This window comes from Scyliorhinus canicula, chromosome 3 (genome assembly GCF_902713615.1).
Source record: "Scyliorhinus canicula chromosome 3, sScyCan1.1, whole genome shotgun sequence".
Classification (NCBI taxonomy): domain Eukaryota; kingdom Metazoa; phylum Chordata; class Chondrichthyes; order Carcharhiniformes; family Scyliorhinidae; genus Scyliorhinus; species Scyliorhinus canicula.
The window spans coordinates 192988921-193006051 of record NC_052148.1 but is presented as its reverse complement, the minus strand read 5'-3'; the positions used below and the strand labels follow the sequence as shown (position 1 = coordinate 193006051).

General features: G+C 45.7%; 1 protein-coding gene across 2 annotated transcripts in view; it reads left to right on the top strand.

The window, feature by feature from the left end:
• The window catches only part of LOC119963191, a 92420-nt gene that overhangs the window by 10076 nt on the left and 65213 nt on the right, over window positions 1-17131 (top strand). The window contains exons 2-3 of one of the 2 annotated variants that reach the window (XM_038791930.1): window positions 6387-6466; window positions 12269-12360. In XM_038791930.1, the coding sequence (XP_038647858.1) occupies window positions 6387-6466; window positions 12269-12360 (172 nt within the window). The remainder of the gene's footprint in view (window positions 1-6386; window positions 6467-12268; window positions 12361-17131) is intronic. The other variant, XM_038791931.1, reaches the window with a different exon arrangement.

Sequence of the window (17131 nt, the reverse complement as noted above, 5' to 3'; positions counted from 1 at the left end):
ACTGACATCTGTGATGCTGGAGACCTCTGGAAGAGACCAAGATGGAACATCCACTCGGCACTTTTGACTGAAGATTGTTGCAAATGCTGCTCAGCCTTGTTTTGCGCACATATGTGCTGGCCTCCTCCATCATTGAGGATGGGGATATTTATGAAATGAAAAAATGAAAATCGCTTACTGTCACAAGTACACTTCAAATGAAGTTACTGTGAAAAGCTCCTCGTCGCCACATTCTGGCGCCTGTTCCGGGAGGCTGGTACGGGAATTGAACCTTGCTGCTGGCCTGCCTTGGTCTGCTTTCAAAGCCAGCGATTTAGCCCAGTGTGCTAAACCAGCCCCTATAAACCAGCCCCTATCAATATATATTAGGGGCCTCACGGTAGCATGGTGGTTAGCATCAATGCTTCACAGCTCCAGGGTCCCAGGTTCGATTCCCGGCTGGGTCACTGTCTGTGTGGAGTCTGCACGTCCTCCCCGTGTGTGCGTGGGTTTCCTCCGGGTGCTCCGGTTTCCTCCCACAGTCCAAAGATGTGCGGGTTAGGTGGATTGGCCATGCTAAATTGTCCGTAGTGCAAGGTTAATGGGGGGGATTGTTGGGTTACGGGTATACGGGTTACGTGGGTTTAAGTAGGGTGATCATTGCTCGGCACAACATCGAGGGCCGAAGGGCCTGTTCTGTGCTGTACTGTTCTATATCTATATTTGTGGAGCCTCCTCCTCCAGTGAGTTCTTCACCACCATTCACGGCTTGATGTGGAGGACTGCAGAGTTTGGATCTGATGCATTCATTGTGGAATCACTTATCTCTGTCTATTATTTGCTGGCACTCAATTAGTCCTATGTTGTAGCTTCACCAGGTTGACACCTCATTTTTAGGTATGTCTGCTGGCATGCTCTCCTGCACTCTTTGTTGAACCAGGGTTGATCCCCTGGCTTGGTGGTAATGGTAGAGTGGGGGATATGCCGAGCCGTGAGGTTGCAGATTGTGGTTGAATACAATTCTGCTGCTGCTGCTAATGGTCCAGAGTGCCTCATGGATCTCCAGTCTTGAGTTGTCAGATCTGTTCTAGGGATATCCCATTAAGCACAGCGGAAGTGCCACACATGATGGAATGCCTCTTAAATGTGAAGATGGGACTTTGGCTCCACAAGGACTGTGCAATGGTCACATATACCGATCCTGTCATGGACAAATGCATCTGCAGCAGGCATGTTGGTGAGGATGAGGTCAAGTATGTTTTTCCATCTTGTTGGTTCCCTCATCACCTGATGCAGTCCCAGTCTAGAAGCTATGTCCTTTAGGTACCGGCCAGCTCGGTCTGTATTGGTACGACTGAACCACTCCTGGTGATGGACACTGAAGTTCCCGATCCAAAGGATATTCTGCACCCTTGCCACCCTCAATGCTTCCCCCAAGTGCTATTCGACATGGAGGAGTACTGATTCATCAGCTGATGGTGGATGGTATGTGGGAAACAGCAGAAGGGTTCCTTGCCCTTGTTTAATTTGAAGCAATGAGACTTCAGATGAGATGTCCACGTTCTTTCATGTATGGAACAATCTGTCTGAACTGTACGCAGAACAATACTTTTCACTGTACCTCGGTACACGTGACAATAAATCAAATCCAATCCAATCCATTTCATAGGGTATTTAAGAGTCAACCACACTGGTGTGGTTTTGGAGTCACATGTAGGCCAGACCAGGTACGGGTGGCAGATTTCCTTTCCCCAGGGACATTAGTGAACCAGATGGGTTTTTCGATAATCGACAATGGTTTCATGGTCATAGAATCAATCCCTACAGTGCAGAAGGAGGCCATTCGACCCCTTGAAACAGCACCAACCCTTTGAAACAGCACTCTATCTAGACCAGGAGTTCTCAACCTTTTTTAACCCATGGACCCCTTTTCCTCTTAATTTTTTTTTGTGGACCCCCATAGCCATTCCACAGAAAAAAAAGCTTCTTATATGCGTGGTAAACTAATCCTAAAGTCCATCTACCTTACCGTGAGGGTTGGAAACGGATTAGCGGTATTTTCGTACGTTGCCAAACTTATTCTAATATGAAAAGTAATGAAAAAAACTTTTTACTGACTAAATTGAATTAAATTACTCTAAAAATAACCAATTCATATCAAATATACACAGTTTCTAGTGATTACTGTGTTAAATCATTCATTAAACTTGTCGAGAAACGTGGCATAAGCGTCAGGTCAACCGTGGGTATTTAATAAGCTGCTTCTGTCAGTAAAGGTCCTCCGGGCTGTTCCTAGGGGACAATAGCCCGGGCAATCTTCAACAACAACTGTCATTAAAGCACAATAAACCCATTTGTCATCAACCGGTATGGATTTTTTTTTCTCAGAATACAGTACCACAAAAATAAACACAGCAAATGCACCTTTTTGGTTCTGAGCCCCTTCAGCCCTCAAGGTAAATTAGATAGATTATAATCTCTCTTTGACCTTTGTCAGTGCGAGAGAGAGAGAGAGAGAGAAAGGTGAATATTCATCATGAAAACAAACATTTTTTTCTTCTACTTGATTCTCAGTAATAACAATTGTTCTGAAGTAGAATTGCTCTATGGACCACTAAAATATCACCATGGACCCCCAATTCGGTATTTTTTTTGTGTGGACCTCCAGTAATGTTACATGGACCCCCGGGGTCCATGTGGACCCCGGTTGAGAACCACTGATCTAGACACATGCCTCCACCCTATCCCGGTAACGTAGTTACCCCACCTAACCTGTACACCTTTGAACTGTGAGAGGAAACCGGGGCACCCGAAGGAAACCCACGCAGACACGGGGATAACGTACAAACCCCACATAGTCACCCAAGGTTGGTATTGAACCCGGGTTCCTGGTGCTGTGAGGCAGCAGTGCTAACCACTGTCCCACTGTGCTGCCCAATCATTAGATTTTTAATTCCAGATATTTTATTGAGGTTAAATTCCACCACCTGCCGTTGTGACATTCAAACCCGGGTCCCCAGATCATTACCCTGGGTCTTTAGATTTCTAGTCCAGTGACAAACCCACTACGCTACCGCGCTCCCCTAAAGAGATTAATTCTAGCTTCCTCAATATACCCTCGTAACTGAAGTCCCTGTTCCTAGAATCAACCTCAGAAATGTTTTCTTATTCAATCAAATGCTTGCACGTCATTCTGAAAGTGTGGTGCCTAGAATTGAACACTTTTAGCCCAGTTGTTTTCGAACTAATGTTTTGCACTCTCATGCCTCAATTTATGAAGCTCAGGATCCAGTGTGTCTTATTGATCACTTCCTCAACCTTCAATAATTTGTGCATGTAAACCCCTCTGTTCCTGCATTCTTTTTGAATTGAATCCTCTATTTTATGTTGCCCCACCTTGTTCTTTTTACCAAAATGCATTACCTCGCACTATGCTCTATTCAATTTCATCTGCCATGGGATGGATTCTCTGCCCCGCCACGCCACTTTTCTGCCTCGACCCGCCGGCGGCATTCTCTGTTACACCGGCTGGTCAATGGGGTTTCCCATTGTCGGGAAACCCCTGGGCGTTGGCAAAACTGGAGAATCCCACCGGGGGAGAATCCCGCCCCATGTGTCTGATCATTCCACCAGCCTGTCATCGTGAAGTTTGTAACTATCCTCCTCACAGTTCACAATATTCCAAGTTGTGTCCGACACACCTGTGGCCTGAATATCTCTATTGATCAGGAAAAGCTGGTTCCTAATACAAACATCCAGAGTACCCCACCAAATACCATCCTCCAGTCTGAAAAACAATTGTTTTTTAAAAAAATAATTGTAATTCAAATTTTTGCATTATATCAACAACAAAAAGACTGAATTGTTTTTTTTAACAAAAAACAGAAAGAACAGTCCCACCCCCGTCCCCCCCCGCATACACAATAGAAGAGATAAACTAACACCCATCATTCCCCCAAAACATCTACCCGTCCCTTCAATAGACAGGACAGAACCCCCCCCCCCCGCGTATACGCAGAAGAGGAAATGAATTAATGCCCGACATTGGCACAGAACAACTATGCCCGTCCCTTTAGTACAAAACAACAAAACATTTCCCCCCACCCCCACCCTCCCTCCCCCCCACCCCCACCCTCCCTCCCCCCCACCCCCGCCTCCCCCCCGGGTTGTTGCTGCTGCTGGCCTGTTTCTATCGTTCTGCCAGGAAGTCCAGGAATGGCTGCTACCTCCTGAAAAAACCCTGCACTGATCCCCTTAGGGCAAATTTCACCTTCTCTAGCTTGAGAAACCCTGCCATGTTGTTGACCCAGACCTCCACGCTTGGGGGCCTCGCGTCCTTCCACTGAAGAAGAATCCTCCGCCGAGCTACCAGGGACGCAAAGGCCAGAACACCGGCCTCTTTCGCCTCCTGCACTCCTGGCTCCTCCGCAACCCTAAATACTGCGAGCCCCCAGCCCGGATTGACCCTGGATCCTACCACCCTCGACAACGTCCCTGCCACGCCCTTCCAAAATTCCCCCAATGCTGGACATGCCCAGAACATATGGGCATCTGAAAAACAATTGCTAACCACTTATTTCTGTTTCCTATTGATCCATATCCATGCTACCACTATCCCTTTTATTTCCTTAAATACTCATTCTGAGAGTACGATTAATGAAATAGTGCAGCATAAAGCTGCCGAAGTTCTCTCCTTCGGTTGTTATCTGAATTGTTCAAATGCTTTATTTAGATTTATTGTCATGTGTATCGAGGGACAGTGAAAAGTATTGTTTTGCGTCCAGTCCAGGCAGATCGCTCCATATGTGAAAACATAGGGCATATGGTAAATACACAATGTAAATACATAGACATTTATAATAATCTTTATTGCCATAAGTAGGCTACACAGTCAGTGGGTGAATCTTATGAAGTAAGTGCTACAACTGTAGAGAAGATGTGTATAGAGATCAGTTCAATCTATAAGATGGCCATTCAGGAGTCTGGTAACAGTGAGGGTCAAGCTATATTTTAATCTGTTAGTGCGTGTTCTTATATTTTTGTAACTTCTGCCCGATGGAAGAGGTTGGAAGAGAGAATAACCCGGGTGGGAGTGGTCTTTGATTATGCTGCCCACTTTCCCATGGCAGTGGGAGGTGTAGACAGAGTCAATGGATGGGAGGCAAGTTCACTTGATAGACTGAACTATGTTCACAACTCTGTAGTTGCTTACGGTCTTGGGCTGAGCTGTTGCCATACCAGGCTGTGATACAGCTAGATAGTATGCTTTATATGGGGCATCTGTAAAAATTGGGAAGAGGCAATGTGGACATGCCAAATTTCCTTACTTTCCTGAGCAAGTGTAGGCGCTGCTGTGCTTTTTTGGTCGTAGTGTCGATGTAGGTGGACCAGGACATTTTGGTGATGTTTACATCTAGGAATTTATAGAAATATAGAATTTGAAGCTGTCAACTATCTCCACCTTGGCACCATTGATGCAGACATCACTTTAATATAACATTGCTTCCTGAAGTTGATGACCAGCTCCTTAGTTTTGCTGACATTGATGGAGAGATTGTTGTTGTTACATCATGGCACTAGGTTCTCTATCGCCCACTGGGGACTCATCGTTGTTGGAGATCCAACCCACTATGGTCATGTCATCAGCAACTTGTAGATGTAGTTGGCGCTGAATTTTGCCACGCAGTCGTGTGTGTATGGGGAGTATAATAGGGGGCTAAGTACGCAACCTTGTGGGGCCCCGGTATTAAGGATTATCGTGGAGAAGGTGTTGTTTTTTCTTACTGATTGTGGTCTGTGGGTCAGAAAGTCGAGAATGCAGTTGCAGAGTGAGGAGCCAAGTCCGAGGTTTTGGAGATTGGATATGAGCTTGGCTGGAACTATGGTGTTGAAGGTGGAGCTGTCATCAATTAATAGGAGTCTGACATAGGAGTCCTTGTTGTTGAGATGCTCCAGGGATCAGTGTACGGCTAGGGAGATGGCATCTGCTGTGGAGCGGTTGTGATGGTAGGCGAATTGCAGTGGATCAAGGCAATCTGGAAGTTTGGAGCTGATGTGTCTCATGACTAACCACTCGAAGCACTTCATAATAATAGATGTCAGGGCCACCGGTTGGTAGTCGTTGAGGCACGTTGCCTGGTTCTTCTTTGGCATTGGTTTGGAACCAGAAACCACTTATCCTCCATTATTATATTGTTTTTTCAAATATTGTTCATACAGTGTACATATTTAAACTGCCATCCTGCTGAAATATTGCCAATAAAACAAACATTATCGAGGCTACATCATGATAGTGAGTGCATGATGTTGTAATGCTTATATAGATAAATGTGCTGTAAGACTTGCAAAATATTAAGTTTTTATTAACCTGGAAAACAGGTTATTGACAATGTCCTTTCATTTTTCAGAATATTTTTAATGACACGGCTCCATAGAATTCCAGGGCATGACAGTACGTCCAAAAATACAACCAATCCACCACTGAGAGGTAAATAGAGGACATGTAGAGTGGTGAGGACATTGTGAAAATAAACCAAAGGTTCGAAGGACGAATTTACTGAAGATTGTCGTATCTCACCTAATATACGATTTGAATCTATAGAAACCCTACACTGCAGAAGGAGGCCATTCGGCCTATCGAGTCTGCACCGATCTTCCGAAAGAGCATCCTACCAAGGTGGTAGAAGTTTACCTCAGGGAATTGTCTGCAAATCTGTTTCTCTATTGCCCGCTGACTATATGATGGTCTATAATTCATCAGTGAGAGTTCCAAATGCACAGTTCTTTGCCAATATTTTGAGGATGGCTGTATAAAATTGCAATGATTCATTTGCTCTTTGGCTTGTTGAATTGGACGCATGTCTATCGAGGAGTATATTTTTTACTGGAGTTCGCACTGCTGCCTACAGTGCTGAGAACGGGGTTCGATCCCGCCCCCAGGTCACTCTCTGTGTAGAGTTTGCACATAGAATATAGAACATAGAACGATACAGCGCAGTACAGGCCCTTCGGCCCACGATGTTGCACCGACATGGGAAGTCAAAAACTAAAGGCCATCTAACCTACACTATGCCATGATCATCCATATGCTTATCCAATAAACTTTTAAATGCCCTCAATGTTGGCGAGTTCACTACTGTTGCAGGTAGGGCATTCCACGGCCTCACCACTCTTTGTGTAAAAAACCTACCTCTGACCTCTGTCCTATATCTATTACCCCTCAATTTAAAGCTATGTCCCCTCGTGCTAGCCACCTCCATCCGCGGGAGAAGGCTCTCACTGTCCACCCTATCTAACCTTCTGATCATTTTGTATGCCTCCATTAAGTCACCTCTTAACCTTCTTCTTTCTAACGAAAACAACCTCAAGTCCATCAGCCTTTCCTCATAAGATTTTCCCTCCATACCAGGCAACATCCTGGTAAATCTCCTCTGCACCTGTTCCAAAGCTTCCACGTCCTTCCTATAATGAGGCGACCAGAACTGTACGCAATACTCCAGAGTTTTGTACAGCTGCAACATGACCTCATGGCTCCGGAACTCAATCCCTCTACCAATAAAGGCCAACACACCATAGGCCTTCTTCACAACCCTATCAACCTGGGTGGCAACTTTCAGGGATCTATGTACATGGACACCGAGATCCCTCTGCTCATCCACACTGCCAAGAATTTTACCATTAGCCAAATATTCCGCATTCCTGTTATTCTTTCCAAAGTGAATCACCTCACACTTCTCTACATTAAACTCCATTTGCCACCTCTCAGCCCAGCTCTGCAGCTTATCTATGTCCCTCTGTAACCTGCAACATCCTTCCACACTGTCTACAACTCCACCGACTTTAGTGTCGTCTGCAAATTTACTCACCCAACCTTCTGCCCTCCTCTAGGTCATTTATAAAAATGACAAACAGCAACGGCCCCAGAACAGATCCTTGTGGTACGCCACTCGTAACTGAACTCCATTCTGAACATTTGCCATCAACCACCACCCTCTGTCTTCTTTCTTTCTTTTTTTTTAAATATAATTTTTATTGGAATTTTTTACAGAAAATATAAAACATAACGACAAACAATGAAATGCAACAAAATAACCCATAATAATTGTAACACCCCCAGACCGTATCGACGCATGTATCACATCCCCCCACCCCCCCAACCCCAATGAACAACAAAAGAACTTAAAAATAAATTAAAATTAAATAAACAAACAAACATAGTCATTGTCCGCCCCTCCCTTCTCCCTCCCCCCCTTCTCCCTCCCCCTCCCCCTTCTCCCTCCCCTTCTCCCTCCCCCTCCCCTTCTCCCTCCCCCTCCCCCTCCCCCTTCTCCCTCCCCCTCCCCCTCCCCCTCCCCCTCCCCCTTCTCCCTCCCCCTTCTCCCTCCCCCTCTCCCCCCCGGGTTGCTGCTGCTACTGTCCTTGTACCCTATCGTTGAGCCAGAAAGTCGAGAAAAGGTTGCCACCGCCTAAAGAACCCTTGTACCGACCCTCTCAGGGCGAATTTGACCTTCTCTAGCTTAATGAAACCCGCCATGTCATTGATCCAGGTCTCCACGCTTGGGGGCCTCGCATCCTTCCATTGTAGCAAGATCCTTCGCCGGGCTACTAGGGACGCAAAGGCCAGCACACCGGCCTCTTTTGCCTCCTGCACTCACGGCTCCACCCCAACCCCAAAAATCGCGAGTCCCCATCCTGGCTTGACCCTGGATCCCACCACCCTCGACACCGTCCTCGCCACCCCCTTCCAGAACTCCTCCAGTGCCGGGCATGCCCAGAACATATGGGCATGGTTTGCTGGACTCCCCGAGCACCTGACACACCTGTCTTCTCCCCCAAAGAACCTACTCATCCTCGTCCCAGTAATGTAGGCCCGGTGCAGCACCTTGAATTGGATGAGGCTAAGCCGCGCACACGAGTCTGTCTTCTTTCAACTAGCCAATTTCTGATCCACATCCCTAAATCACCCTCAATCCCCAGCCTCCGTATTTTCTGCAATAGCCGACCGTGGGGAACCTTATCAAACGCATGTCTCCCCATGTCTCCCCATGTCTGCGTGGCCTCACCCCCACAACCCAAAGATGTGCAGGTTAGATGAATTGGCCACGCTAAATTGCCCCTTAATTGGAAAACAAATAATTGGGTACTCTAAATTTATTTTAAAATATATTTTTTACTAGGAGACATGTTCACAAAATTTTTTGAATTATTTTAGGGTCCTCTTTTTCCTCCTACTGACTAACTTTTTGACAGCCTCGAGGCCTACTAAGTTTAATAGAGTATATCGTAGAATCCCTCTCGTGCAGAAGGAGGCCATTTGGTCCATTGTACCTGCACGTACCATCCGAAAGAGCACCTGACCCAACCCACTCCCCCGCCCTATCCCCATAACATCACCTAACCTGCACATCTTTGGACAGTGTGAGGAAGCCAGGGCACCTGGAGAAAATCTACACAGTCACAGGGAGAACTGCAAATTTCACACAGTCACCCAAGGCCGAAATCGAATCTGGGCCTCTGGCGCTCTGAGGCAGATGTGCTAGCCACTGTACCACCTTGCTGCTGTGGCGATATTGTATTGGAGATTGTCTACTTACATTCTTGAAGTTCTCTGGATGCTAAAATAAGCACCTAAGCCTCCAATAGGGCAGAAAGCACACACTGTATACATATTAGAAATGTGTTGCCTGGGCGGCACGGTGGCACAGTGGTTAGCAATGCTGCCTACAGTGCTGAGGACCCGGGTTCAATCCCAGCCTGGGTCACTGTCTGTGTGAAGTTCGCACATTCTCCCTGTGTCTGCGTGCGTTTCACCCCCACAAACCAAAGATGTGTAGGTTGGGTGGATTGGCCATGCTAAATTGCCCCTTAATCGAAAATAAATTGTTCGATTGTCTAAATTTATAAAAAAGAAATGTGTTGCCTACCATAGTGATGTGGGCAAAACTATTTGCCATGCCTGAAACAGGCAACTGCACCCATGCATATTTAATAATGGGCTTAATGCCAGCTTGAAGCCGCCTCTACATTATTAGGATGCTCTGATGCCAGCAGTGTTCAGAAATTAAGTGTACATGTGAATTAACAGGCGATTCTTAACGGTTTGCACTGGGGTGCAACCGACAAGGTAACTGTTTAAAATATACACACATGAAGAGTGGAAATGTTTCTTCCAATCCCACATTCAATCATGTAGACTGCTCTTCCACCTCATCCCAAACCCAATTCAAAGATTACAGCCACTCCACTTCTCAATGCAATCGCTGTCTTCCCTAATCCTAATTGAATCCTACCAATCCTTCCGAAATCCAATCTCTGCTCCCTCCCTACTGATTGTTTGTCAGCATTTGTTGTTCATCCCCAACTTGAGGTGATGGTGCTGAGCTGTCTTCTTGAACCGCTGCAGTCCATGTGGTGTAGGTACACCTACTGTGCTATTAGAGAGCGAGTTCCAGGATTTTGATCCACTGACAGTGAAGGAACGGTGATATAATTCCAAGTCAGGATGGTGTATAGCTTGGAGGGGAACTTGCAGGTGGTGGTGTTCCCAAACATCTGCTGCCCTTGTCCTTCTATGTAGTAGAAGTCGTTGGTTTGGGACTGTGCTTTCAAACTAGGCTTGGTGAGTTGCTGCAATGCACCTTTTATATGGTACATACTGCTGCCACTGTGCATCAGTGGTGGAGGGAATGAATGTTCAAGGTAGTGGATGGGGTATCTTTTAAGTGGAATGCTTATTCCTGAATTGTGTCAAGCTTCTTGAGTGCTATTGGAGCTGCACTCAACTAGGCTAGTGGGGAGTATTCCATCACACTCCTGACTTGTGCCTTAAATGGTGGATATTCTTTGGGAAGTCAGGAGGTGAGTTACTTGCCACACAATTCCCACCTTTGGCTTTCTCATATAGCTGCAGCATTTATTGGGCTAGTTCAGTTAAGTTATTAATCCAGAATTGAACCACACTGTAATGAAGTCAGGAACCAAGTGGTCTGGTCACCTCAAACTTCCACCTGACCACTACGTCCTCTTCTCCTGACTTCCTAATTGGCCATGTTTACTGATTGCCATCCTTCTCCAGATCATTCCCTCATGATCACCTCTGTTCGATAATTTTTACTTTTATGGTCTCCCCCACTGTTACAACACCCTGGGCTAGTCCATGGTCAATTCCAGCTCCACTTGACCCAGAGTCGCAACACAATTGAAATTAACAATTAATTCTTAGAAAATACCGAAAGTCTTTGGTCTTTGGTTGCCCAATAACTACAATCACCAGGTTTATAAATTTAAACACAGATCATTTTAATTAATAACAATAACTATGAGTAATAGGCAGCAAATACAAGTCGTTGACTATTATCTAGTTCCTAACCCTGGCCCCTTTTAACTCACCTGCCCTCTACACACACACAAGCCAGACAAACACAGAGGGGAAGAGGAGTGTAAGGAAAAATAATACGTAAAAAGGCTAACAGTCTCTTTTCAGATGGATGTCTTCCAGTTCATCTTCCTTCACTCTAGACCTACAGTTGGGGGTTTTTGCAATGAATCTGTAATGGGTTTCACTGTAGATTCATCCGGAAAACAGCAAGTTGGCAGCATTTCTGGAGAAAGAGAGAGCTTCTTCTCTCAGTGTCCAGGACCCAACTGCCCTTAAGGGTCTTCGGAAAACCATCCCATATGGATAGGACCCAGTCACCACCTGTTACGGGGCAGAATGCAGCCTTTGGCCAATACAGCCAACCAGTCAAACCAAACCCCTCCAATTTCTCAGGTGCCAGAAAGTCTGAGATTTTCTGTTCAAAAGCTAAACCTCCATAGCACAATGGACTATTTAGCAACTTTTGAGTTCCTCACTTTCTCTGTTCGACTTAAAGGTATATGTCCGTTAACTATCCATGTATCAAAACGATGACGACTAAGTAAAAGAAATGGGAAATAAGAGAATCAACAGGAAGGACCCTTACACCACATTAAGGCTTGAATGCCACTGCTGGTGTTGCTGTGGCCCAATCTTCATATTCCCTTCAACTATGACTATTTGGTGATGTCTTTTAGGTGTTCCCGGCTCACCAGTTTGATGATAAAGAGGGCTAAGGCCTAATATTAAGTGTGCCTCGAGCCAATCTTTTCAGACAGGGGAATTGTTCTCTGTGTATCCATTTCATTCAAACTTCAAGGCCTATTCTTTTCTTACTCTATTAAGAAATAGTCAATCGTGCGTAAAACTCTGTGCCTTGACAAATTCAGCTGATGTCAGATGTTTTTCTTATGACTGTTATTCCATTGACAGACAAATGGGAAAAAAATCGCAGACTATCACCTGGATGGTATAAACCTAATGCACGTTCACAGTCAACAATGAATACCGACAGAACCAGAGAGGTATTTAAAAAGTCAAACTTGGTGATTGGTACATTTTTATTTTTTGAATGTTAATTATTTTGGCTTATCCATGTCAAATAAGGTGGGAGAAACAGAATTTTGAACTAAACAGCAACACTGGAAACGGTTAAATACTTGATAGGAAGTGTTGGAGAAATTATTATTGATAAAGTATGTTTTGCGGAGTCTAAATCAACTGTCAGCATTGTCCTTTTACAATTAAATGTATATTTATAGAGCTTTACTGAGATTAGTACAATACAAACATTTAATTATGTTAAAGTACATGTAGAAACAACTCCAGTCGCGGCTTTAATTCACCTATCAGCAAATCTCCCGCTGCTTCATTCACTGTGAGTTCGAGGATATTCTGTTTTTTTATCATGGGATGTGTATATGACACGTCAAATAACCAGCAGGGCCACTGAATTTTGTGACTTAATTTTATATATATATGTATATTTCATTTTAAAAGCTGAGGTTTTACAGCAAGATCTATCAGAAAAAGACAGAAACCTGAATCAAATGCAGAAACACACAGCAACTCAAGAGACACCTGTAGAGACAAAAAGAAATTGATTTTTTTAAATCCTACATCAGAACTGAATAAAAAATAAATTCAAAGCATTTGACCAAGAACTAAACAACCAGGAGGCGAAGAAGAGAACATACATCCAAACGCGAGAAAACAATTGAACCCTTGGACGGAACAAATTTTGCCATTTTCTGACTGGACTCACCTGTGTACCTCCTGCAGGATGTGTTCGCCCGGTACACGTCGTGATTAACATTGGTGCGGCCTCACGCCAACATGAACGAACAATTTAATGTGGGGGCATCAGGCGTGAAAGCCTGATAATGATATATAAATGTGCACAAATGGGGATCCCCACTTTTAAAATCAGGATTCCTGTTATGTCGGGGGGGGGGGGGGGGGGGGGGGGGGGGGGGATCGACCGGGGAAATCCCACTGCATAGTTATTTTGGGACTCGCATGCTATTCTCACCATTTTCATTCTATCAGGTTAAAATTACATGAGGAAGCCTAGAGCAGTGATGGCACTGTCACAAACAGATAACCATATTGATTACCCTTATGAGAGCTAGTACAAGGATTGTGGCAAACCACACTAGCCAGACCTTCAGGTGCATCCCATTTAATAGACTGGCATCCTGAGACTAAACACAATCTCTAACCTCAGAAAGTCAATGCCTTCTAGCAGACATTTCAGGAGTCACCATTCCAGGAGGCCTGCATCATGCAGGTGGACAGTGGAAACTATTATAGGGGCAATGTTTAGCCATAAACATGGTCATGGCATCATTCTGCAGGCCGCCATGAATGGCTAAGGTCCATAACTATTACTTGAAATGTAACCCACAACCAAACCTTTTTTTTCTTTATAAATTTAGAATACCCAATTCAATTTTTCCAATTAAGGGGCAATTTAGCGTGGCCAATCCACCTACCCTGCACATCTTTGGGTTGTGGGGGCGAAACCCACGCAAATACGGGGAGAATGTGCAAACTCCACACGGACAATGACCCGGAGCTGGGATTGAAACTGGGACCTCGGCGCTGTGAGACAGCAGTGCTAACCACTGGGCCACCGTGTTGCCCAGCGCAACCAAACCTGACAGACATTACATGGAGGCCATTGAAAAATGCACTGGGTTAGAACTACTCCAATGTGGGCCACCATTAAAGCCTATAACATCCATGGAGAACAGACTTCAGTGTAGCGTAAGAAGAACAAGCTAATATTATGATCCTAGATCAGACCCCAAAAGTAGCTAGGTTACAGGACAGAAACAACAATATTTTAGTTTTGTAAGACTGTGAGGAAAGGATACTTCACTTCAGGAGAGATTTCACGCAAAATAGGGATCTGGTATATTAAAACAAACTTTATAACTAGCACAGTATTTTTTTTCATAAACATTTTATTGAGGTATTTATGGTTTTATAACAGTAACAGAAGAAACAGAGTACATACAATTATAAACATAGTGCAAAAGCCATCTTCCTCTCTCACAGGTCCCACCTTTTCTAAACCCCTACTCTACTCTAAACTAGCCCCACAGCCCCCCCCATTTCTGCTGACAGTTCATTTTCCCTAAAGAAGTCGACGAACAGCTGCCACCTCCGGCCGAACCTTGAAATTGACCCTCTCAAGGCGAACTTAATTTTCTCCAGACAGAGAAAGCTAGCCATTTCAGTAAGCCAGGTCTCCAACTTTGGGGGCTTTGAGTCCCTCCGAGCTAATAATATCCATCTCCAGGCTACCAGAGAGGCAAAGGCCAGAACTTCTGCCTCTTTCTCCTCCTGGAATCCCAGATCTTCTGACACCCTGAAAATTGCTACCTCTGGACTCAGCGCCACCCTTGTTTTCAACACCTTGGACATGATGCCGCAAACCCCAGCCAAAATCCCCTAAGCTTCGGACATGCCCAGAACATATGAATATTGTTTGCTGGTCCTCCCGCACACCTTGCGTACCTGTCTTCCATCCCAAAGAACCTGCTCATCCGGGCCACTGTCATGTGAGCCCGGCGATCTTAAACTGTATGAGGCTGCGCCTGGCACAAGTTGTGGCACGCGTTGACTCTACTCAACGCATCCGCCTGGAGACCATCCTCTAACTCTTCTCCTAAATCCTTTTCCCATTTGTGGCTCAGCTCTTTGGTCTGTGTTTCCTCTGACTCCTGACTGACTTCCCATAAGCTCCTTATAAATGTCTGAAATCTTCCCTTCTCCCACCCATACTCTGGAAACTACCCTGTCCCTGTACCCCCTTGGTGGCAGGAGCGGGAAGGTTGAGACCTGCCTGCGTAGGAAGTCCCGCGCGTGCAGGTACCTAAATTCATTCCCTCCCGTCAATTCAAATTTCACCTCCAACTCGCACAGGCTACCAACGCCCCAAAACTAGTGCCCTTACAAGATGCCGCCTCTACTCGCTCCCACACCGACCCTCCCCCAACCACCCACTTCCTAATCATGGCTATATTCGCCGCCTAGTAATAATTACTAAAGTTCGGGAATGCCAGCACGCTCTCACCCTGGCTGCTCTCCAATATCCCCATTTTAACTTGCGGCGTCTTACCAGCCCATACAAAGCCTGAGATCACCTTGTTGACCCGTTTAAAAAAGGACCATGGAATAAAGATGGGGAGGCACTGAAACACAAACAGGAATCTCGGGAGGACCGTCATTTTCACTGGCTGTACTCTCCCAGCCAGTGACAACGGGAGCACGTCTCACCTTCAAAAATCCTCCTTCATTTGGTCCAGATTTAGCTTGTTCGGCCATTCCCATTTCCGCGCCCCCAGGATGCATAGGTACCGAAAGCTACCCCCTACCACTCTAAACAGCAGCTCTCCAAATCATCTCTCCTGCCCCTTTGCCTGGATTGCCAACATCTCGCCTTTCCCCATGTTCAATTTGTAGCCCGAAAACTGGCCAAAATCTCCATAATTTCTTCCATCCCTTCCAATGGGTCCGACACATATAGGAGCAGATCATCCGCGTATAGCGAGACTCTGTATTCCACCCTTCCCCCCCCGGATCAGTCCCTTCCAGCCCTTTGAGGCTCTCAGCGCAATTGCCAGTGGTTCTACAGTCAGAGCGAACAACAGCGGGGAGAGGGGGCACCCCTGCCTCGTTCCCCGGCGCAGCATAAAATAGCCCAATGTCAGCCTGTTCGTCCGAACACTGGCTGATACAGCAGCCTGACCCAGTCAATGAAGCCCTGTCCAAGTCCAAACCACCCCAATGCCTCACACAAATAACCCCATTCCACCCGGTCAAATGCCTTCTCTGCGTCCATTACGACCACTACCTCTAAGTCCCTACCCTCTGGGGACATCATGAAAACATTCAACAGCCTTCTTACGTTGGCCCTTCTACCAAGTCTTCGTCAACCTTCGGGAACTTCAGCCTCCCTAAGAATTGCCTCATCCCCTCCGGCCCAGCTGGGGGTTCCGACTCATCCAACCTGCTGTAGAATTCCTCGAACGCCTTATTGACCCCAGCTGGATCTCCGACCAGGTTCCCATCCCTATCCCTTACTTTCCCAATCTCCCTGGCCGCCTCCCGCCTCCCGGAGAGAAAGTGAAAACTCCACATGGACAGTGACCCGGAGCTGGGATCAAACTTGGGTCCTTGTCGCCATGTCACAGCAGTGCTAACCACTGTGCCATCGTGCCACCCCCTTGAGTTCACCAATGTTGATCTATATAGCTGAAAACTAGGAAGTTGCAAGAGCAGCATTTAGGTAACCAGATTTTTATTTTCTTCTCTCCATTTGGAGAAATACATAGAATTACCTCGACTATACAGCTTGGAAACAGGATACTTGACCTAATTAGTCTGTGTTTTATCCTCCACGTGACTCCTTTATTTCCATATGTCTTATCTCAACCAATCATTCCTGTTCTTTCATAAGCTTGTCCAATTTCCTTTGAAAGCATCTAAGCTGCTTACCTCAACCACTTCTTGTGGCAGCATATTCTATGTTCTCAGCACTGTCTGAGTAAGGATGCCACACCTTATTTTCCTATTGGATTTATTGGCAATTATATTGCATGCTGAAAAATTAGATGTGTTGTCGAATCTTGTTTGGACTGATGCAAGAATGCCAAATTTCAAAAGGAACAACGACTTATGTTGCATGAGAAAAGGGGTGCTGATTGGTTGGCTGATATGCTCTGATTGGTCAAGACGCAATCGTGTCAGATGTACCAGGGATTTCCTAGTGGCAAGGTGGCACAG